This window comes from Hakea prostrata, chromosome 7 (assembly GCF_041222555.1).
Source record: "Hakea prostrata isolate BN-2017 chromosome 7, UWA_Hpros_2, whole genome shotgun sequence".
In the NCBI taxonomy this organism is placed as follows: Eukaryota; Viridiplantae; Streptophyta; class Magnoliopsida; order Proteales; family Proteaceae; genus Hakea; species Hakea prostrata.
Genome location: NC_142606.1, coordinates 23,046,917 through 23,070,291, shown reverse-complemented (window position 1 = coordinate 23,070,291; position 23,375 = coordinate 23,046,917). Strand labels below are relative to the sequence as shown.

Sequence of the window (23,375 nt, the reverse complement as noted above, 5' to 3'; positions counted from 1 at the left end):
TTTTTTTTTTTTTTTGTGAAAATTAGGGGATTGTTTGGTGCCCGTGGGTTTTCTTTCACTTGAGGATTTCCAACGTAAAAATCCTATGTGTTATGTTTTTTCTTTTGTGTGTGTCATTGTTCCTCGGCTTTGATCCTAACCGCATCCAATTGGTGAGAAATAAACCTAGCTTTGTCTGCAAATAGGACAGAAGAAGATTTTCACTGTTGCAAAACAAACCAGCTTTTCCTTCGTTTTTTTTTTTGGTTGAAAGTTTAAAACAACTTTTCCAGTGGAGCCTCCTGTTTCCTTCACTTCTAAGTCTTATTTCCCCTTTCATTTCTTTAGAAATTTTATTCTAAATTCCTTTTTTGTTTTTTGTTTTTTCATTTTGTTTTGGTTGTTCCAAAAATACCTGGTATTTTGTACATCTGTAAATCCAATGCTAATACTATATGGTTTTATCTCTTGAGATCATTTTGTCTTACGAGTGGTAATACTATTGTATAAAATTAAGGATTGTAAGTTTGGCTCTGACGATTGAAATATATCCATGGTTTGCCGTATACCTATCATTTCCTAATAAGGGGGTATGGACTCAAAATTCTAATCATGACAACAATTTAAGATTTGATTATTTGGCTTGACTCAACTGACTCAGCACTACCACCAGTTTTAAGATTCTTTTTGCTAAAAGTTGGACAATAATAAGAAATTATAAATTATTTTATTATTATAATTAGGGTTAAATATTGAATTTTTTATCCGACTTGATAAGGCTGTGATTAAGGTTAAGATTAATGTCACAATTAAATTCGGACATTCGAGGTTAAGATAACTAGTTTTGCTAAGTGCAACGGCTGCACGTATAGCCAATAGCTGGATGTGCAATTGTACTCTCACCATTTAATTCAAAGGCTCAGATGTTAGATAGGTATACGGCTGGCCATCCAGTTGTTGGCCGCAAATGCAGCCTCTGCACCCAAGCAAAGCCACAAGTTCATTGTTTTAAAAAGTTTAATTGACCGTACTCACTATATTACAAACTTAACTAAGATGCCTAAATTTGAGAAACCATACAAGTGAAGTTCAATTAAAAGATTGCCATACAAATTTCATGTAGATGCAATGCTCAATAATTCATCTTAATTCAAAATTAGCATCTAACAACCTGTTAGAAGAAATGAAATTCATTTGATGTGGTTTTCAGGAAGAAACTTCATCGTATATTTAAGGGTAATTTTCATCTGGACCCCCTGAGGTTTGACCTATGTCATTTTTAGTCCAAATAAATGGACACTTTGCATCTGCCTCCCTTGAAGTATTCAATAAAGTCAATTAAGGACAAATTATTATTTTTATGACCAAAATACCCTCATATTAATTTACATCATGTCTTCATAATTAAAAAAGAATAAATTTATGAATTATTAAATCTTTGAATAAAATTTGTTAATTTTCTTTCCAATTCTTACGTCTTCTTCATCTTGGACCTTTCATCTTCTTTGATCCCTATTTCTATCTGTTTCCATGCCCGGTCTTTAACCCTAAATGTTTCAAATTCAACCATGAACTTTACCATCACCCTCGCCCCCCCGCCCGTCCGTCACCTCCAAAGCCCGGGCGTCGGTTATCACCCCACCTTGCCTTGCCGCTGCGCCCCTGCCCTTCTCTGCCTTGTTGTTGTTAGCATTCTCTTTCTTGGCCGCCCTTCTCCAACTCCAATCTCATTGCGGTCTTCGATCATTCTTTGTCATTCTTCCGCTCTTCCTCCTGCCCTTCTCCGCTTCTCCCGTTGAATTTCATCTTGTTTCTACTCTCCGCACTTGTGCCGACTTTTCTCCTCCAATAAGGGGCCGACTTGTCTATAATATTACTCGGATCTCTCGGATTTCATTCAAACATCAATCAAAAGAAAGTTAAAAGTGAGAGGAGAGAGATCGGTTGAATTTCGGTTATGGACTCTCCCATTCTTCTTCGGACGCTCTCGTTGCGCCTCATCTCCGTTCCGCTTCTTCTCTCTCTTCGTTCTTATCTCGCCTGCTTCCTCTCTTCTCCTTGTACTCGACTTCCCTCTCTTACTACTCCCATATTCGTTGTCGTGTTCATTGCCGCTCGGCTCGCTCATCAATTTTTCTCTTGGTGGGTGGTGGGTGGTCGTGTGGTGGGGATGCGGTAGTTCATGGTTGAATTTGAAACATTTAGGGTTTAAAGATCTGTGGCTATGGCGAGGTAGAGATCAAAGAAGATGAGGGTCCAAGATGAGAGCGTAGGAATTGGGAAGAAAATTAACAAATTTTAAATCGTTAGATTTTTATATTCAAAGATTTAATAATTCATAAATTTATAAGATGCAAATAACTCATTCTTTTTTAATTATGAAGACATGATGCAAATTAATATGAGGGTATTTTGGTCATAAAAATCACAATTTGTCCTTAATTGACCTTATTGAATACACTAGGGGAGGCAGATGCAAAGTGTCCATTTATTTGGACTAAATGCATGGTCAAACCTCAGGGGTCCATTGATTCCCTATATTTAAATAATTATATAAAACTATTGTTGAAAGATCCAGTAAAGATACAAATAAACTGCCCAAATGAATGTCCGTAGTTCTACTTCTACCCAATAAATAAGAGAATATTTGAAAATAAAACGCCAATTTTGATAGTATTCCCAAGGTTCACACGCCTCTTACGGCCGGTCCCACTCTAAATCAATCCTCCTCTCCGTGTTCAAACGTACACCAAATCCACCCTTCTCTCTCTCACCGCGTCTCCAACCCCTTAAATATGATTAGAAGTTTTGAAAATTAAAAGAAAAGTGAAAAACCCATCAAACATCTCAATTCTCAGGAGCGTGTGTCGCGCACGTACTATATATAAATGTATAAGCAGAGCAGCACAACAGCCAAAATCATCTGCACCTCAACCATCAACCAAATAGCTTAACTTCCATATCACAGTTTGAATTAGCTTCTGCAATCTTATTCCTTCTTCCAGAACCCATCACCACACTTGAAGTAGACAATCTGTTACAAAAACTAGCTTGTAGAGAAAGCTGCTGTTTTTGAGTTAAGTTGTACCAGAAAGTACAAGCCAGAGATGGGTAAGAAGAAAACTGTTTTTGGGCGTAGAGCATGGAATCTACTGCGGTTAGCTTTTCTGTGGGCAAGGAAAGGTGGAGTTCTCAGAACTAGATTGATGATGGATCTCCGTCTCCTCACAAGCCACATCAAGCAAGGTCTCCGCCATAATCCTTCCCCGGATTTTATCCATTACAGGGAACGTCAGTTCTCTTTTGATGACACCCCTGTTTTTCACTTCAAGATGCAACGCCCTGCTTCCATGAGATTTCGCATTCCATGTCTTAATGCTTCCTCTGTTGATTTTCATTTGGATGATGATTTCTTGTTCAATGAAAATCAATACGACAATGGTAGGAAGAGTTTCCTGCTGAGTGGAAGAGAAGAAGAAAAATTTGAAGATTGTGATTCTGGAGATGATGGACAGAAGAGCTCTCCCGCAGTCTCATGCCGGGAAGACTTAGAAGATGACGAAGAAGAAGAAGTAGTAGGAGAAGAGATTGACGTAAGAGCCGAGGAGTTCATTGCCAAGTTCTACAAGCAAATGAAGCTTCAAAGACAGATTTCCTACATCCAGTACGACGACAAATGAGACTCTGCAATACAGACTCTGTTTTTTGTTAATTAATTTCAAAGTTTACTCGATTGGTTCCCTCTGAATCCATTCTTTCATTCTTTCTTTCCATAATTCAAGAAGGCCAAAAAAAGAAAAAAACAGCTGAGAGGCTATATCTGGCGATGTTGTAAATACTGAAATGAGGACTTTCAGATTGGAATAGATTGCAAATGCTCTTCTGTGTTATTTTCTAATGAGAATAAGATTCATTTGTATTTGAATTGGTATCCATTGATAAGTTTCCTTTTTGACCCTAATAAAAGGGGCAATTGATAGAACTGCCAGCATTTTGGATTGAAACCTGCATTTCTGGGTTGAATCAATCCCGTTATTTAGCAGACATTGTGTCTTATAGAACTCTTCTACCCCTTCCCTTCTCTGAAAGAGTTAAATCTATGACCCAGATTCTTATGATTCATATGATTGGATTGAGGAAAATTACTCACTCAAAGTAGACATGCAGATACAACAAATTGACAGGTTGTCTCTTAGAGACCACTCTAACATTTTATTATTCCCTTCTCACTTGGGTTAGTTGAAAGTTGAAACTTCTCTCAAGAGCATAGAAAAAGCTTTGGATTTTTCGTTCGCTTTGTCTCTTCTTCTTGTTGGTACAGGGTTCTATGGATGAAGTCACAGAGCAGTGACAAAAATTTAGAACGTTTAAATAATAATCAAATTTTTTTTTTGGTAATCAAAATAATAATCAAATTTAGTTGTGTCTGTCCCGTTGGTGAGAAAAGAGCAAAAGCCACCTTCCACCTAAAACCCACCAACCAATAATAGTGTTGAATTCGTGTTGCATGTGGGGCCTTACTCTTGCTTCTCCTATAAGTTAAGGCCTGTCAATCGGTATTTTTATTTATGTTTTTTATTTTTTTCAAACCCATTTCTTTCATTCAAGTATTCAACAGACAAAGGGAAGTTTAACAAAAAAAAAAAAAAAAGGCAAAGGAAAGGCTAACATAGTTTCTCCTCTAGGGTTTCCTGATTTGGAAATCTGTAACACTAATGCTAATCATTTGAGTTTAAATGGGCTCGTTTTTTAAGAATTAATAGCTTTATATAAGGGATTTAGATCTTTCGAGCCTAGTTAGGCACTTAGGCCTTCCATCCATCCCCCTGCACTTTGAATGGGTTGACGTGGTACCACAGGCAACTCACGTGTTGCCCATCCAAGGGGGTGGGGGCCGGGATGAATGGAAGGCCTTCCAGGGGAGAGGACTTTACCTTATCTTGGGGGGGGAGGCGCTCCCAATCTTAGTTCATCTAAAATGTTTTACAAGTAGTGGGGGAAGAAAGTAACTCATTGGCTCAACATCCTCAAGGGTGCCATCTATAATTTTTCTATCACATAAGAGGGAGAGTAGAGACCTATTTTCAAAGAGTGCTCCGTGCTAAAACCCTAGCAGAGGCAGAAAAAAAATGAAACCCTAGCAGAGGCGGAGAGGCTCGCCTGAATCTGAGTACTCTCCGCCTCCCCTATTTCTCTTCCACTTCCTCCAATCTCCTCTCCGTCTCAGATCTCCTCTCCACCTCCTGCCCCCTGTTGCTCTTCCACTCATCTGTCTCCTCTTCCACCTCTCCGTCTCCGATCTCCTCTTCCGCCTCCCTCCTCTCCGGTCTCCACCTCCCGCCTCCACCTCCGGCCTCTCTATCTCCAATCTCCGCCCCCCCGCCTCTGATCTCTGTCTCCTCTTCCGCCTTTCCGATCTCCTCTCCTCTTCCGCCTCTTCGTCTCCAATCTCCTTCTCCTCTTCCGCCTCTTTTTTTTTTTTTTTTCTCCGACACCCAGATTTGTAGCTTTTGGCTTCGATCTGTTTGTGTTTCCGACCGATCTCTCACTGGTTGCAGCACTTCTTTTTCCCTTTTTCAGTTTTAAATAACGAATAATTTCTTTGGTTGCAATGATCTTTGGTGCACACCGTCGATTAACTCCAAATCTGGATACAAGTTCTTCTGCGGGAAGCTTGAACGCCTCTACGGCAGCGCCAGATGGCAAGTCCGACCCTCCTCCGCACTTTTGATGTTACCACTGCGACAACCGAACGACTTTTGTGTCCGCCCTTAAGGCGTGTTGTGTGTCCGTGTCTACCCTTGAGGCGTGTTGTCTGTTAGTGTCCGCCCTTGAAGCGTGTTGTCTGTCCGCCCTTGAGGCTTGTTATGTTGCCACCTTTGAGACGTGTATTTTGTTTCCTTATGTGGGTGACGGTGCTTATTTGGTGTTGTATTTGTTGTAGCTTTCTTTCTAAGGGTATATTGGGTTTGACCCATCCCTTACTCAGGATGACCCTGTCTATTGCATGTATGACAGTTTGGTCGCTTTCCGCTCCTTAGTTCGGTTTGAACCTTGTGTTTTCATGCAGCTGTGTGTGTACTTTTCTTTCTTTAATGAATGAAGTGTTGTTTACCAAAAAAAAAAAAAAAAGAGACCTATTTTTAAAAACTACACCGAAAAGGTCGATTCTCTTTGAGTATAAAATAGAAAATATAAGAATAGTATCAAACAATAGGCTTGGGAGTTGCAAAACGTACCCCTATGGAATCCCATTTCTTAAGATCTTGGTTATACAGTTAAGGTTGAGATAGCTTAAGTAAAGGCCTTCACCCCAAATTTCGCTTTCTGATTTATTTTTGGACTTTTTTGAAAAGCATTAGGATATCTTTACTTTGAAAATGACTAACCTTTTTTTTTTAATTTTTTTTTGGAAGCCTAAAAAGACAAACACATACAGACCGTTCGGCCCGCGCCCCGCGCGCGGGGGGTCGCCCTCCGCCCCCCTAGCCCCCCCATGGGGGCCCCCCGCGCCCCGGGGTGCCGTCGGGTTCCCCGCCCGCGGCCCGCCGCCGGCCCCTTGGTTGCGCCTCCCCGGGGTGCCCCCCCCCGGGGGGCCGTGGTGGTGGGCCCCCTCCCCCCGTGGGCTTCGGGCGGTGGTTTTTTTTTGGGGGGCGGGGTGGGGGGGTGTGGGTCGCGGCCCTCTGCCCGGGTGTCCGCGCGGCGGGGGGGGGTGGGGGTGGGGCGCCGGGCCCCCCCCGGCGCGGCCCCGGGGGGGTTCCTCCGGCCGGCGCTCTTTCTTTAGCCGCACTTGTGGGCACACCAAAACCGTAGATGAAAACCGTAGATGAAAAATATAAATATAAATAACTTGATGGTTCTAATGAGAAATCAAAATGAAGTATCATTACAGTCGCGTAGAATTTCGGTTTTCCATCATACATTTCCACTGAGAACATTTCCGTGTAAGAATTTATAATCTCGGGCTCAACTTCAGTGTTGCGCAATTAATGTGCAACATTGTGCTTTGAATGGTAGACATCGATATGTGGACCGAGATTTTGATGTCGATCGTCGTTTCTCTTTCTCAAAAGTGTGAAAACGCACTTTAATTATTTAGCACGCAGGTGCTGCACATTAATTATGTAGCACCCAAGCAATTTCCCTTTTGAATCAAGATATGTAATATTTTGATTACTCAATCAATGTAATCTCCCCTATCTTTATACTTACAGCCACTGGATTTAGAAAATGATACCTAAAGAAATCATGTAACTACGCAAGAAATACCACGGTTAACAACATCTTCCTTGAAGGTACCACGGTTTCACACTCTTACTCCTCTCTCTAGCTGTCCCTACTCCTTATTCACCAAGACCACGCCCTCTCTCTCTCTCTCTCTCTCTCCGCGTTCCCAACTGGAAAAAGCAAGGAACTCTACACTTGACACTGCAATGGAGTGTGTCTGATGCAAGGACTATAAATATATAAGAAGAATTACAGCCATTATCATCTCTACCTCACAATATCAGCATATCATCAAATAGCTTAAGTTCAGCATCTGGGTTTCAAATTTACACAATCAGATTCAGGAGCGAACACCCAATTACAACTACCTGCAGCCAAGAAGAAGAAGAAGAAGAGATGGGCAAGAACAATACAGCATTTGGGCGTAGAGCATGGAAGCTACTACGTCTAGCATTTCTGTGGGCGAGGAAAGGTGGAGTATTCAAAACTAAACTGATGATGGATCTCCGCCTCCTCACAAGCCATATTAAGGAAGGGCTCCGCCGCAACCCCTCCTCCGATCGCATTCATTACATGGAACGCCAGTTCTCCTTGGACGACACCCCAATCTTTCACATCAAAACTCAACGTTCGGCTTCCATGAGATTCCGAGTTCCCTGCCTCAACCCTTCTCCAGTTGATTTCGATGACGATCTCCTATTCAACAATAATATTAATCAATACGACAATGGTAGAAAAAGTCTCTTGCTCTGTGATAAAGACGAAGAGAGAAATGAAGATGCAGACGACAATGGACGGAAGAGCTCTGAGGTGTTCTCATGCCAGGAAGACCTATTAGAAGATGAAGAAGAAGAGGGAGGGATTGATTTTAAAGCTGAAGCGTTCATTGCCCAGTTCTACCAGCATTTGAAGCTGCAGAGACAGATTTCCTATATTCAGTATAATGATATGCTTAACAGTGGGACAAATTGATACTGTTATGCTGTACAGGATATATTACACTTTTCATTCCCTTGGAGTTCATTCATTCTCTAGAAGAAAAAAGGAAAACTTTTGCTGAAAATCAGCATCGTTGCCCAATTGTGGATGCAGCTTTCGATCTAGATTTCACATGCTAATGAATTATAAGAACAAAAATTATTTCTTAAACCATGGGCTGAACTCTTGATTAATTGCCAAGAATAATAAAAGATCAACTAAATCGATGGTGCATCATCCTATATATGAATGCATAGCAAAAAGATCGACTCAATTCTTTTACAGATCCCATGTTCATCAACAAAGAAAACAAGGATTGTTCAGATCTGAATAACTCAAACCTTAATCCCCTATCTAGTAATGTTCTTTTACAAATGAATGTACTAGGCAAAACCAACTTGAGTCAATAACAATGACACAACCTTTATTCTTCAAGTTGAAGTTAAATTTCTTAGACTAAAATGAACAAAACTCAAGGATAGTGAGGGTGACCTCAAAAGATTTGAACTGCTTGACGAAAAAGAGTGTGACTCATTGGCTCAACATCCTCGAGGGTACCAAGTGAAAGGATTTGAAGCTTTAAGTCTGTTTTAATTAATTGAATTCGACCCTCTCTAATGTTAAATTATGGCAGATCCCATTCCTATTTTGTTACTTGTGGGAGCGGCCGCCCGCGCCCGCGCCCCCCCGGACCGCAGACTCATACAACCTTCCCCCCGCCCCCCCGCGCGCCCCCCTTGCCGCCTGCGCCCGGGGGTGTCGGGGGTCGCCCCTCGGGGCGGTGGGGGCTGGGGCTTCCCGGGGGTCCTCCCCGGTGTGCTTGCTTTGTCTTTTCTCTTTGGTCCGCCCCCCCCCTTCCTTCCTCGTTCCCTCTTGTCTCCTTTTTTCACCTTTTCTTTGGCTCTTCCGTTGTTTCTTAACATTGGTTCTCTGTTCTCGTTGTTGTTCTCGCGCCCTTGTTTCGTCGCCCCTTTGTCTCCCTCTTCTGTCCGGGCTCGGTGCTCTGTGGGGGTTTTTGGTCCCCTCCTTGCTTTTTGGGGGCTGTTGTTTGGGGGTGCTCCTCTTTCCCTTCCTCCGGCCCCTCCGCTTCCGCTGCTGTCTCTCGTCGTCTCTGCCCTCTCCTCTCCGTTTGGTTTGGGGTCGGTGGTGGGCTGTTTGTTTTGGTTTCTTTGTCTTTTTTTCCCTTCCCTTGCTTGTTCCCGTTGTTTTGGGGCTCCTGGCGCGGCGTGGGCGCTGCCGCCGTTCTGTGTATGATAAAAGCAAAATTGATTGGATAATTGGAGTGGAACTAATCTCTTCACCACCAAGTAGGTCATCTGGTCCCATTCTTCTTGGTAAATGACTTAATTATTTTTTTTAAAATGCAAGCTTCTTAGGTTTTCTTTTCGAGAAAGCAAACGACCACTTTGGATTCTTCTTTTTCTAGATCTTTTTGACTTCATGCTGTACAGTTGTATGAGTGCAATCTTGGAAGAAGGAGAAACAGAAAAGTCTGTTTAGTTCGACAAAAGTCTCTAGTCTTTTCAATTTGAATTATATAGATTTGGGTAATTTTCATCTAGACCCCTGAGGTTTGGTCCAGTCACTTTTATCCATTTAAGTTTTCTTTTGCATTGGCTCCCCGTAATTTTAATATGATTATCTTCGTTATATATTTGTGATACCCTCGTTTGGTTTTTTGTTTTTATTTTTATTTTTGTTTGTCGTTAGTCTTACTCGTTTTCGCGGGACCTGGTCTTGCTCTTATCGTTTTGTTCGTTAATCACAACCTCTACCCTTCATCATGGAAGTCATGAGGTACAAATTTCAAACTTCAATTCGATTTGATCTTAGTGAAAATTATTCGTCGATACCATCTGTTCTCACCCTTCTTTGAGTTCACGATGGATCTAAATCCGCCCCCTGTCGCCCTGTTTTTTCTTGTGTGCTCCTCGTCCATTTTTTCGCCCTCCTCCTCCTTGTTGATTGTGGTATATTCATGTATTCATAATCCCACGCCTTGTCATTCTTCCTCTGCGATTCTAAAGAATGAAGCAAAGTCCACTTCCAATAATAGCACTGATCCAAGCTTGAAACATGAGGGTAACACTTTTGAAGCGTTCCCTTGTTGCGACGGAGACCACGGGTGCGTAATATCGTCCTCATTTTCTTTTGTGGGTGCTGGGTCCGGTTGGTTTTGATCTCCAAATGTGGCTCACTCAATCTTCTTCGTCGACGGCGAATGTATTCCGACTCCGACGGATAACTGTTCAGGATCGATGCTTTTTTATTATTTATTTATTTTATAGTATTTATTTTAGTAGATTAAAATAAAAAATAAAAAATTCCAACGAGTATTTTTGTCACCCATTTATTATTACGTTTCTAACTTATCCTTATTTAATCATTTATTAAAACTCGGGAGCCATATGCAAAGGAAACTTAACGACTAAGTGCCTGGACCAACCTCGGGGTCGTGAATTCCCTATAGATTTTGCTTCAACTCTGTGTATTAATGGTCATGTAGTACATCTTGGTCCATCGGATCGAGATCTTGGTCAAAATTATGATCTCGACTAAAATTTTAGATCTAACAACTCGAAATTTTGCTTGACAGTATGGCTAAAGCAATTTTGGAATTATATAATAAAAAAATAAAAACATAAAAAAAAAAAAAAAAAAAACTAGAAGAAGAAGGATTTTTTTTTCCAGAAACAGATCACGAACCTTCTCCTCCTCTGCTACTAAAATTAAACAATGAAAATGAAAAAGGATTCCCCATGTCAAAGAGAAGGATAGGGATTTTTCTTCTAGAACCAGATGAGGAACCCTCTCCTCTTTAAAGCTTCTATTCAATTTTTATTTAGGAAAAAAAATTAAAATTTTATTTCGAAAGTACCCTTTTACCCTTTAAAAGAGCATTTTTTTTATTTGATTTAATGGTGAAGATTTACTTATGGAAAGTGCGAGTCATGCATATAAATGGGACCAATGGGAGTATTCGAGGAGGTATGAATAATATGATTAATTATTATTATCTTTGGATCATCATTTTACCAATGAAATTGTTTAGAAATAGTCGTTCTAACAACCACATACTACTCATTCCTCTGATTCGTGGGAAAGGAAAAAAAAATTATTGTTGCCTCATGAAATTTGTTTTTAGTATTATTTTATTTCTTGTACTTTTTAAAATTATTAATTCAACATTTAATTTTGTCTAAAATTACTAATGCATTTTCACTGTTAAGCTCCATTAGTTTACTGATAATGTGGCATCTATATTAATTTTTTTACTTATTTACCTTTTTTTACTATCGTTAATGGACTATGAGAAAAAGTTAACCTAAAATTTCATTTTCTTCTTTTAAAAAGAAATCACCAAATAAAGAAAAAATGTGATTGAATAAAACTCAAAAAAAAAAATAAAGATGAGGAAACATCAAATTTAATTCAAAGTTGAAAATTGAAAAATCACCCAATATATGCTAACTATTGTGTATGTTATCAAATTTTTTATCAATAAATATCTTATATGCTAATTTGTTTGTAAAACTTCCATCATTGTGATTGTGAAAAATTTAAGTCGAATTTAAAACTTTCAACAACCCTAAGCATATGGTCCTACTAATCCCCAAATTAAATTCTTAGAAGAAAAAAAATTTTCAAAACAACACTTCCATTGAAGATTAATCTTACCTAAAAATCCATGTGATTTATATTTTTTTTAGTGTAACCGTAAGACCCTCATTAACATGGATTCACATCCTCTGTAATTCCTTTCTCTGCAATTCCCTACAATTCCCTCTTAGGATTGTGCCATGTGGCATTTAAGTAATCCAACGGTTATCCAACAAACTAGAGTTTCAATAAAATTCAAATTTATGGGTGGGTATAAATACAATTCAAATTTAGTTTAAATTGGATAACCGTTGGATTACTTAAATGCCACATGGCACAATCCTATGAGGGAATTGTAGGGAATTGCAGAGAAATGAATTACAGAGGATGTGAAACCGATCCATATCCTCTGTAATTCATTTCCCTACAATTCTTTGTAATTCCCTCATTGGATTGTGCCATGTGGCATTTAAGTAATCCAATGGTTATCCAACAAACAAGAGTTTAAATAAAATTCAAATTTATGGGTGGGTTTAAATAAAATTCAAATTTAGTTTAAATTGGATAACCATTGGATTACTTAAATGCCACATAGCACAATCTAATGAGGGAATTGCAGGGAATTGTAAGAAAAGGAATTAGAGAGGATGTGAATCCATATGGATCCCAGCATTGTTGCTCAATTGTCGATGCAACTTACGATCTAAATTTCTCATGCTAATGAATTACAAGAACAAAAAATTATTTCGTAAACCTTGGGTTGAACTCTTGATTAAATGGCAAGAATAATAAAAGATCAACTACATCTGGATTTTAATTTGCGGCAGCAGCTGCAACTACCAGTCAGGATTTTGCCACGTATGAAAACTTAGATTGGACGGCAGTGATAAAACCGGTAAGATATATATATGTAAATATAAAAATTTTAATTTACATTCAAAAGTTTAAAATTTTCTAAATTTACAAAGTGAAGTCCCTAATCTACCCGATTGGATTCCCAATTTCCAAACCCTCATTTGAACTTACCAATCCCTATCCCTCAGGTCCCGGCGACTTCACTCATCGCTAGCCAGAGGTGTACTCAATCTGAACCAAAATCATATCAAAGCCTATAATCAAGCATCTCTTTTTAGTTGTAGAAATTTCTAAATGTGAAATTGTGAATAATGGTTAAGAACGGTTTTGAATTGAATACACAAATCAACCCAGATAGTGGGGTCATGCATGAACTGAATACAGAAACCAAACTAACTGAGATTTCAGGTTTAGGGTTATAAATTTTATTTTATTCTGATATGGTTTTGGTTTAGCATTTTTGTTTTCAAGGTAATGGAATCAAATTGAGCCCATTGACAATTCGACACCCCTGTTCCGACCAGTGATTTTCCAAGCTAGTGACTTCTACATCTCTCCAAGGGTTCTTCAAAAGCGAAATAGTTGAAGAAGCGGTGTATCGAGATTTAGTAAGTTTTCCATTAGGAGTTGTTGTCTCCATATCTGTTGTTAGAGTGAGCGTTCCAGCTGCATCGAAAATAGATTAGTGTTCAATTTACCGGTGTAAGCCTAACCCTTCTATGCTCTCGAGAGCGGAAGAAAGTAACACCAACTACCCAATTGCTCAAGAGGGAATTTGAAAGCACTTCAGATGGAAATTTGGGGCCAATCTTTGGGGTTACTTTGTCGGGAAAAATGTTAGAAGGAAGCCATAGTTCTAAAGTAACACCAACCTCCAAGGTTGTATTTGTAAATTTCAAAAATTTTAATTTAGATTTTGTAAAATAAAATTTTAATATTTACACTTACATTCCCATATTTTTAATCACAGCCGTTGGATTCTTGTTTGCTCACGTGGCGCAATCGCAGCCACTAGCAGCGGGCAGCAGCAATTATGGCAAAAAAATTCGGTACAAAAACGCTTTTTATATACGGGTAGGGATATTACATATGTCGCCTGTTCCTGACCATCCTCCTACTCCATTGGCCGGTTATGGCAAATTAAAATCCCTACATTCTTAATCCTTCTCTCTTTGTCACCACGTCGATCTCCAATCCCTTAAATATAAAAAATTTCAAAATATTAAAAGAAAATAATGAAGGCGCGCAACAGTTTGAAGCTTCTGCAATCCTCCTCCTTCCATAACCCATCAGGCCATCACCACACTTGAAGTAGACAATCTGGTACAAAAATTAGCTTGTAGAGAAAACTGTTGACAAGCCAGAGATGGGTAAGAAGAAAACTGCATTTGGGCGCAGAGCAAAGAACCTACTGCGGCTAGCTTTTCTGTGGACAAGGAAAGTTGGAGTTCTCAGAACTAGATTGATGATGGATCTTCGTCTCCTCACAAGCCAAATCAAGCAAGGCCTACGCCATAATCCTTCCCCAGATCGTATCCATTACGGGGAACGTCAGCTCTCTTTTGATGACACCCCTGATTTTCAGTTCAAGATGCAATGCCCTGCTTTCATGAGATTTCGCATTCCCTGTCTTAATGCTCCCTCTGTTGATTTTGATTCTTGTCCAGGCCTAAGGGTGTGTTTTGCTGGGCTGTGAAATAAACACAAAAAAACCAAACCCGTTTTGCGTCCGTTCACCCTTCTCGGTGGTTCTTCTCTTTGTCGCTTGTCTTCCCGGTGGGTGTCTGTTTGTGTTGTGTGTTGTGTCGTTTGTTCTGTTTTACTTTCGTGTTTTCTTGTTTTGGGTTTTGGTGGTTTTTTGTTTTTTTTTTTTTTTTTTTCTTTTTCTCTCGCGTTTGGGAGCTTGCGTGGGCCCTTGGTTCTTGGGTCCTGTGTCTTTTTTTCTACGAGGTGGAGAGGCGGAGGGCTGTTTCTTTTTGAGAGTAGTTAAAGGTTGGAGAGCGTTTTTCCTCTCTTCTTTTCCCGTTTCCGTTTTCTTTTTTCTTTTTTTTAGTCTTCTCTTGTTTTGCTTTTTTGGTTCTTTCCTCTTCTTCGGGTTGGTTGGTGCCCTCTTCTTTTCTTCTGGTCTTTCCTCGTTGGCTTGTCGGGGTGGGTTGGTCTCTGTTTTCTTTCTTTTTGTTCCTCTTCGTTTTTTCCCTTTTTTTTTCCTGTTGCTCCCTCCTTTTTTTTTCTTGTCTTTGTCCGGGGGTCCCGGTGTTTTGCCCGTTCCCCCCCCGCGGGGCGATTTAAACGCTCCTCCTGTTGATTTTGATTTTGCTGATGATTTCTTGTTCAATGAAAATCAATACGACAGTGGTAGGGTGAGTTTCCGACTGAGTGAGAGTGAAGAAGAAAAATTTGAAGATTGTGATTCTGGATATGATGGACAGACGAGCTCTCCCGCAGTCTCATGCCGGGAAGAATTAGAAGATGAAGAAGAACAGGAGGAGGAGATGTTAATGTAAGAGCAGAGAAGTTCATTGCCGAGTTCAAGCTACAAAGACAGTTTTCCTGCATAAGAAGAAAAAAGAAAGGAAAAGAAAAGAACTGAAAAGCTATCTTCTGGCGATGTAATAAATACTGAAATGAGGGTGGTCTTCCTTGTAACTTTTATATATATTGAGAATAATAAGCTCCGCTTGTATTTGAATTTATAATTGATAGAACTACTGCAATTTTGGATTAATCTCTCCCGTTTGTTTAGCAGGTACGTCTTGTGTCCTTCCCTCTCTTGGACCTATGACCCTGATCCTTATGTTTGGATTGTAGAATATTACTCCCCCAAAGTACACATGGAGATAAGATACAACAAATGGGCAGCTTTTTTTTTTCTATCCCCCCCCCCCCCCCCCTTCCCCCCCCCCCCCCTTCTTTGCCCCCCCCCCCAACCCCCAAAAAAAAGTTTTGTTTTTTTTTTTTCCTTTTTTTTTTTTTTTGTTTGTGGACCCCCCCCCCCCACAAACAAAAATATAGGATGTTTAAATATTAACCATATTATCTCTTATCAATGGTGAAAGAAGGGCAAAATCCACCTTCCACTTAAAACCCACAAACCAATAATAGTTTTGATTTCATATTGCATGTGGGGCCTCACTCTTCCTTCTCCTATTAAGGCCTGTCAACTAGTCACTTGCGTTTATCAACTAGTCACTTGGGTTTAATGCTCTACCGTTTTCCTTCTTTTTTTTAAGGAAAGAATTTTATAAAAATAAAAATAAAAAAATCCATTATCATCTCTACCTCACATCAGCGTATCATCAAATAGCTTTAAGTCAAACATCTGAGTTTCAAATTCTGCATTCAGGATTCAGAAGTGAACAACCAGTCAAGAAAGATACAGTAAAAAAGAAGAGATGGGCAAGAACAATAGAGCTTTTGGGCGTGGAGCATGGAAGCTACTGCGTCTAGCATTTTTGTGGGCGAGGAAAGGTGGAGTATTCAGAACTAAACTGATGATGGATCTCCGCCTCTTCACAAGCCATATTAAGGGAAGGGCTCAGCCGTAACCGCTCCTCTGATCGCATTCATTACATGGAACGCCAGTTCTCCTCTAATCTTTCACTTCAAGAGTCAACGTTCGGCTTCAATGAGATTCCGCATTCCCTGTCTCAACCCTTCTCCTGCTGACTTCGATGACGATGTCCTATCCAACAATAATAATCAATAAGACAATGGTAGAAAGAGTCTCTTGCTCTGTAGTAATGATCAAGAAGGAAACGAAGATGTTGATGACAGTGGCCGGAAGAGCTCTGAAGTGTTCTCATCCCGGCAAGAATTTTTAGAAGATGAAGTAGAAGAAGAAGGAGGGATTGATTTAAAAGCTGAAGCGTACATTGCCCAGTTCTACCAGCATTTGAAGCTGCAGAGACAGACTTCCTATATTCAGTACAATGACATGCTTAACAGAAGGACAAGTTGATACTGCTATGCTGTACAGAATATTCACATTTCATTGCCTTCGACTAGTACCATTTTAGCAACAGTTATGCTAATGAATTTGCACAACAAAAATTATTTCGTTTAAGCATGGGAGGATTTTTTTTTTTTTTTTTTTTATGGGTTAAGTGGTAGGATCTCTTGATTAGCCAGATTAATGAATGATAACTTAATTAATGATGCGTGATCCTATACATAAATCCACCATAGCCAAAAAAAAAAGGGGGGGGGGGGGGGGGGGGGGGCGGAACCCACATCGATTTGGCAATTCTTAAGGTTGAAGGGCTTAGCTCTTCTTTACAATTGGTCTAGTTTCTGAACATTGTTTAAGGTCCAAATCTCATAGACTTTAATGTGGTTGCATTTTTATTTTTGGTTCGCTAGGACGTTGTCGAACAATGTTTTTGCAAATTATTCTTACTAGAAGGGGTCAACCTTTCGCCATTCATGGTTGATTTTCTTGCTAAGGGGGCAATGTCTTTGCTTGGCATCCAACGGAGAGCCCTTGAGCCCCTCTTTGCCATCCTTCAATGTTGTGAAATATTATATTTGTTGAAACTTCAAACACCAAAGAGTGTGGGTAAAAAAAAATCATTATTAATATTTAGTTTTTACGATATTAAAAAAATTCATAGAATAATCAACTCGCACATTTCACCGCTACTAAAGCTGAAGAGCCGAGGAAACATTTGAAACGTGAGAGTGTATTTTAATTGACTCAATTCGACCATGCCTATACTTAGCAAAATTGATCAGGTTATTAATTAATTAGAGTGGAACTAATCTCTTCACTGCCACGTAGATCATCCGGTCCCATTCTTCTCGATAGATGAAAACTTTATTTTAAAATATTTTGAAAATGCAAGCTTCTTATTTTTCTTTTCAAAAAAACAAACAGAAACTGTAGATTTTCCTTTTTTTCTGTATCCTTTTCTCTTCTTGTGTAGGGTTGTATGAGGCAATTTCCAGAAAATTTCCAGAAAAGCCGTTTACTTGGATAAAGTCTATAGTCTTTACGATTTGAATTATATAATGAAAAATAGAAAGCAACAGAAAGATTTCTCTTCTAGAAACGGATCCCGAACCAACGGCGAAAGTCTCTTTTCTTTGCTGTTCAAATTAAACAATGGAAATGAAAAGGATTCCCCATGGCTTAAAGAAAGAGAGAGAACACGGATCAAACGCGAACGGATCACACGGATCCAGATCATCTCTCCTATGATTCGATGATTTTATAATCACAAATATCTGACGGTTCGATGATTTTATAATCACAAATATTTGACGGTTTAAAAGTAAAAAATTTAAACCCTCAATTAGCGGGCGTATGGCCTTGCCATTTGACCTCTCTTCCTGTGTGACTAGGAATGCTCAGTGACAATCTCTCAATTGTCACTGCATTGCCTCTCTTGCTACTACGGTAGCACCTAGTATGGTCAACACCAATCGTGTTCGAGCAACGAACCTTACATTCATTCAGTCACATTGGTTCATCCTTCTATGCCCCGGTAGCTGCTTACTATTAGAAGAAATGTATTCTAGGTTTTCTGCCCACCCACATTCATGCCGTCTGGGGAACTGCAAATAATACCCGTGATCGAAGCTACGAAGCAGCTTGTCGGATTCCTGATTCCAATTCCTTATTGAGATCGAGATCATGTTCCATTTTTTAGACCAATGGGAGTATTCGAAAAGGTATCAATAATACAATTAATTATTATTCTTTTTAGATTATATTTTTACTAATGAAATTGTTTAGAAAGAATCGTTTTAACAAACGCATACCACCATTCTTCTCTGAGAATAAAAAATATTAAAACAATTCTCCAAACCACTATCAAATGCATATTTAACGTATTTGTTAATTAAGTTGTTACTCTTTCTTTGTTGGACTTGGAATTTCGTTTTCCACTTTCTTTATTATGTATGAATTTTTTTTTTTTAATTAAATCTTAAGATTTAATAAGATTTATGTTCGTAATGGCATAAAGCGATGATGCAAGCAATGATTGTTCACTAGGGTCATGTTGGTAATCGTCTTGATGACGTGAGAGCAATTAGATGCAAGAGGAGTCCGGATCAGCCACCTGTCGGGGGAGCATAGACGCTTGACCACGTAAAAACGAGTCCGGACGCTTTACCACCATAAAGTGCTCCCCCACGCCGACCCAGGGGCTTGGGTGATGGGAGTTTTTTTAAAAATTAAAAAAATTCCAATGTGGGTCCCACAGGATTTGTGGTGGTAAAGTCGTCAAGGAGCACTCCATCGGGCTCCCTGAAGGGTTGGGGATGGGGTTTTTTTGGCGTCCCACGTGTGGTGGTTCGTTGAGGGGGGGGTGATGATTCGGATTCATGCAAAAGGGCATAATCAAGAAGACAAATATAGACCGGTACATCTCTTAGTATAAACTGTCGCATGAGTGACACGGACAAACTCTAGAACTATTACATGAGTATGGAGATTTCAAATCTATAGAATCATAATTTATAAACTTAATTGTTTGGTTAACCGAATATATGGAATGAAATCTATGGATTCATCTATGATTTTTGTGAATGTGTAAATGTTTAATGTTTTTATAATATGGATGAAATCTCTAGATTTCACCCCATACCCATAAATTTAGTTCACGTTTTTAATGTAAAAAGATGAATCTCTAGATTTCATGAATCTAGAGATTTTCACAACCAAACAAGTATAAATCTCGTATAAAAATCTCTGGATTCAGATAACAAAATAGGCTCTAAAAAAATCTATTGCTTCTCATGATCATTAGGGTTTAGGACATGGTGGTAGAGCCATTCATTCTTTGATGTACCTAGTTCCTAGGGAGACCTTGATAACTTGGTGGCTCTTGCCTCTATAGGTGGTCATTTGCTATTCTTGTCTCCTATTTCTTCTTGGATGATGCATTCCACTGGTTCACTGCACTATTAGGAATTCAACACTTCTTTATCAAAGATAGGTCTCAGTTTTGGGGTGGAGGTAGAGGATCTAGTTTAGTAACTAAATTTAAAGAAAATGACATCATTGATCGACTTTACTAAAAATCTTCTTGCATGCAGAAAACTCCCACGCTTCCACGCAGAAGAGATGTGCTCTTAGGGTCACAAACCAAACCCCTCATTCCCACCACCCGAACCAAAACACCAAACAAGAGAAAACTTCAAAGCATTAAGTAGTAACAAAAAAAAAAATTTAAATACTCTTTTTTGGCTTTTGGGGGGAGGAGGAAGGCTTTCACGAGAATATCATATCATACTATCATGAAAAGTACAAACTCAGTTTACCAAAAAAAAATACAAACTCAGATTATTCTCTTTTTTCTTTTTTCTTTTTTTTTCTTTTTTCTTTTCTTTTCTTTTTCTTTTTCTTTTTTTTTTTTTTTTTTTTTTTTTTTTTTTTTTTTGTAGAAAGAAAGACTTTATAAGAAGGAAAAACCACAAGTACAACCAAGTCTTAAAGCATCAAATAACATAAGCCACAAAACATGAAGAGGGGGGCGTGTGAATGTAAAGAAAAGCCTTATGAGTCAAAGCATCTGCAACCATATTTGCTTCATTGGATACGTATACAAAAGTATACAAAAGTAAAGAAAAACCTCATGGTGAAAGATATGTATGCAAAAGAAACTATGTGAAGGATATCTAAGATTATGGGAAAAACCTTACAAGGCGCCTCGGTTGGATGTTTTTGAAGGATTGTTATTAATGTTTGGTTATCACTTTCTATTTCCACTTGAGTCAAATGAAAATCTTGTGCCCATATTAGAGCTTGTCTCATGGCTAGCGTCTCTAAATTGAGAACATCTTGCGATGCATCGCCACAACCAAAACTAAATAGCATTGCCCATATGATCACGCAAAATTCCTCCTTACCCTACTAAAAGCTTCTCTTTAAAGAAAGATCCATCAACATTAATTTTGTTGATATAGGGTTGAAGGTTCACCCATTTGATCAACCTGGGAGACGGAGGCGAAACTGTCTTCAACAATGCATTTGAATTGTATAAAGCCTTTCCATATCTAAAAGCTTGGATGTGTCACTGATTGATTTGAGGCCATGTCTAGTTGTGACGTATAGGATTTCCATAATAGCCAATATCACGATCAAATTCTCTATGACCCTCACATTGTCAGTTCTTGAATGCCAATGAATTACTAGATGCTTAACTATTTCAACAATTGATCTACCCGCAACCATCACAAGGTATTGTAAGTCGCCCCAAACTTGAGTGGCATACGAACAATGCGCAAAAATTTGATATGGAGATGTATCAGATGCCCCCACTAAGGCGGCAAAAAGAAGAGCAAGAGCAACCTCTAGAAGAGAGTGGAGAAGCAATAGGGAGTTTTTGATACATTAGCTTCCACATAAAATGGGTAGCCCACAGAGATATAGGTATCTGTCATAGTTGCCTCCATACAATAGGAGAAATCCCCTGATTACTATTTCCATGAAGTTAGAGTAATGCAAGCCTGTAAGCGGATCCAATTGAAAAGTTCCCTAAAGAAGTCCAATACCATATGATTCGATCATCAGTAGCCAATCGAGGAATTGGAATGGCTAGAATTTTTGCTACGATATGGCTAGGCCACTAGGTATGCAAGAGCCCCTAATTCCAAGTATTAGAGCAAGTATCAATCAAGTGAGCTACCTTAGAAGGACCATGCGTGGCATAAGGATAGCAGCTAATATAAGGAAAAGTATCAGGGATCCAATTAGATGTCCATGGATTTATCAATTGATCATTCCCTACCTGTAAGAACAACACCTGCTTTATAAGATCTCGCCAATCAGAATAGATCGCCAACCCAATGGGTCTGTTGGTTGTGGTTGCACTTCCAATAAGGATTGATGTTTGTAGTATTTTTGCATCATTAACTTCCCCCACATAGAATGTGGGTGGAGAAGTAACTCTCATGCCTTCCGAGATAGAAATGCTAGGTTAAATGCATGAAGGATTCTAAATTCAAACCACCTTTAGATTTTGGAGAACAAAAAGTATGCCAATCCTCTGTATGCACATGTTTTTCTCCATTAGACCAAAAAAAGGATCTCATATGTTTCTCCATGTCCTTCAATATTGCCAATGGCAACTTGAAACAAGACATGAAGTGAGAAGGCAAGGCAGAAAGCGTGGATTAAATGAGAACAAGATAAAAGGGTAGCATAGTACTTCCACTTCAACTTACCCGAAAATAGAGGAACAACCAGATAGATTTCCAATTTTGATGTTGGCGTGATGTAGAAATGGGTTGATAGCTCCCGCCTCATACTAGCTGATGTACTAGGGCCATAATGAGCTCTAGTCTTCTATTCCTAACCTGATTGACTATAATATTCCTTAATTATCTGACCGAAATTCCAAGCTTCTACCTTAGTAGCTTGTCCAAACAAAATTAAGTCATCAGTGAAAATAAGGTGAGATAATCTTTCTCCACCTTTCAACAATTGAATAACCTTCAATTTCTTTTGCATCACAACCAACTCTAAATGAGAAGACAACAGTTCAACACGTAAAACAAATAAATAAGGTAACAAAGAATCCCCCTACCCAAGCCCTCTAGAAGGAGTGATAGAGCCCGAAATGGAACCATTAATAAGAGTAGAATATTTAATTGTGGTAATACAAAGCATAATCCACTCTTCGTATGGATTATACTCTTTACTACTCTAAAAAAAAAAAAAAACCACTCTCTTATCTCTTACCCCAAACTGTATGCCTCCTTCCAAATAGTCTGCTTCCTCACAGTCAAATCATGTGATTAGTGTTTTATTTTTCCAAAAATTCCCATGAAACTGGAAAAAGTGGGTAATTTCTATTCCTTCACAACATCCTTTTTTTTACTAAATAAATCATATAGTATACTCTTTTACTGGATTAAAATACCCCCATTTATCCGCAATAGTTACACCTTTAAGTATTAAGTATGTTGGCATTTGATCGCATTAAAGAAGTTATTTCCATTCGTTAAAACTTAAAAGAGAGCCCATTATAACATATTTATATATGTCCAGGCCAGCTTGCGCGCACCACGATTTACTTCCTCAGGGGGGAGCTTTATATTAATGCCGCCGAGTGAGTGCGAACCCAAGACCTCCCCTAGGGAAGTTGGGTCTTTAACCGCTTTAACATACCACCTTTGGCACATTGCATTATATTTGTTCGACTTAGATCAGACACGTCCATCAGATGATGAGGACTTCATCTCATTCAAATGATAAACTAGAGAACATAATATATGCATGTTGAATACCTTCACACAAGTGATCAAATCAAGCCTAATAGTTTCTTCAGTCTGGATATCTGGTGACTAAGGTTGCGTCAATCCATTATATGAGCCCTTATTCCATAGATCTAAGGCCTAATATATTTGTAAGTGTTTTAAAACGCTTCAAAAGCTGAGAAGCTGGAAAAAACCCTGGTACTTGAGAAAATGAATCTCTCTATGTAATTGATTAAGCATATCTTAATAGTGGAGAAAATTAATAAACTAAAAAGCCCTAATAGTTTTAAGAAATAGAGCAGAGCAATCATTGCTGTGCTGGGCGCAAGACAATAAAAAAAATCTAAGGTTTTGCAACACATAATTAGAGTCGGACATATTTGCAGTGAGATAGAGCAGGTCACCGAGAGAGCTAACTATTTGTGAGGACAGCTTAACCAAAAATGTGATAGAGACCACGAAATCCAAATTTAACAATAGTAAGAGAAATGCAAGACCCAGAGGCTACGCATTAATTATGCCAGTACTGC

The 23,375-nt window shown here is 39.0% G+C and overlaps 3 protein-coding genes across 3 annotated transcripts; all 3 read left to right on the top strand.

Annotated features, from left to right (window-relative positions):
• Positions 1-3,086: 3,086 nt before the first annotated feature.
• LOC149010639 (uncharacterized) lies at positions 3,087-3,659 on the top strand. The gene has a single exon (XM_089162462.1). It carries the CDS (start codon positions 3,087-3,089, stop codon positions 3,657-3,659), a length of 573 nt encoding a protein of 190 aa, XP_089018588.1.
• Positions 3,660-7,602: 3,943 nt separating this feature from the next.
• On the top strand, positions 7,603-8,178 carry LOC149010638 (uncharacterized). The gene has a single exon (XM_089162461.1). It carries the CDS (start codon positions 7,603-7,605, stop codon positions 8,176-8,178), a length of 576 nt encoding a protein of 191 aa, XP_089018587.1.
• A 5,827-nt stretch (positions 8,179-14,005) lies between these two features.
• On the top strand, positions 14,006-16,597 carry LOC149010637 (uncharacterized). Its single transcript, XM_089162460.1, has 3 exons — positions 14,006-14,314; positions 15,069-15,139; positions 16,378-16,597. The coding sequence occupies exons 1-3, from the start codon at positions 14,006-14,008 to the stop codon at positions 16,595-16,597; spliced, it is 600 nt and encodes a 199-aa protein (XP_089018586.1).
• Positions 16,598-23,375: the final 6,778 nt, after the last annotated feature.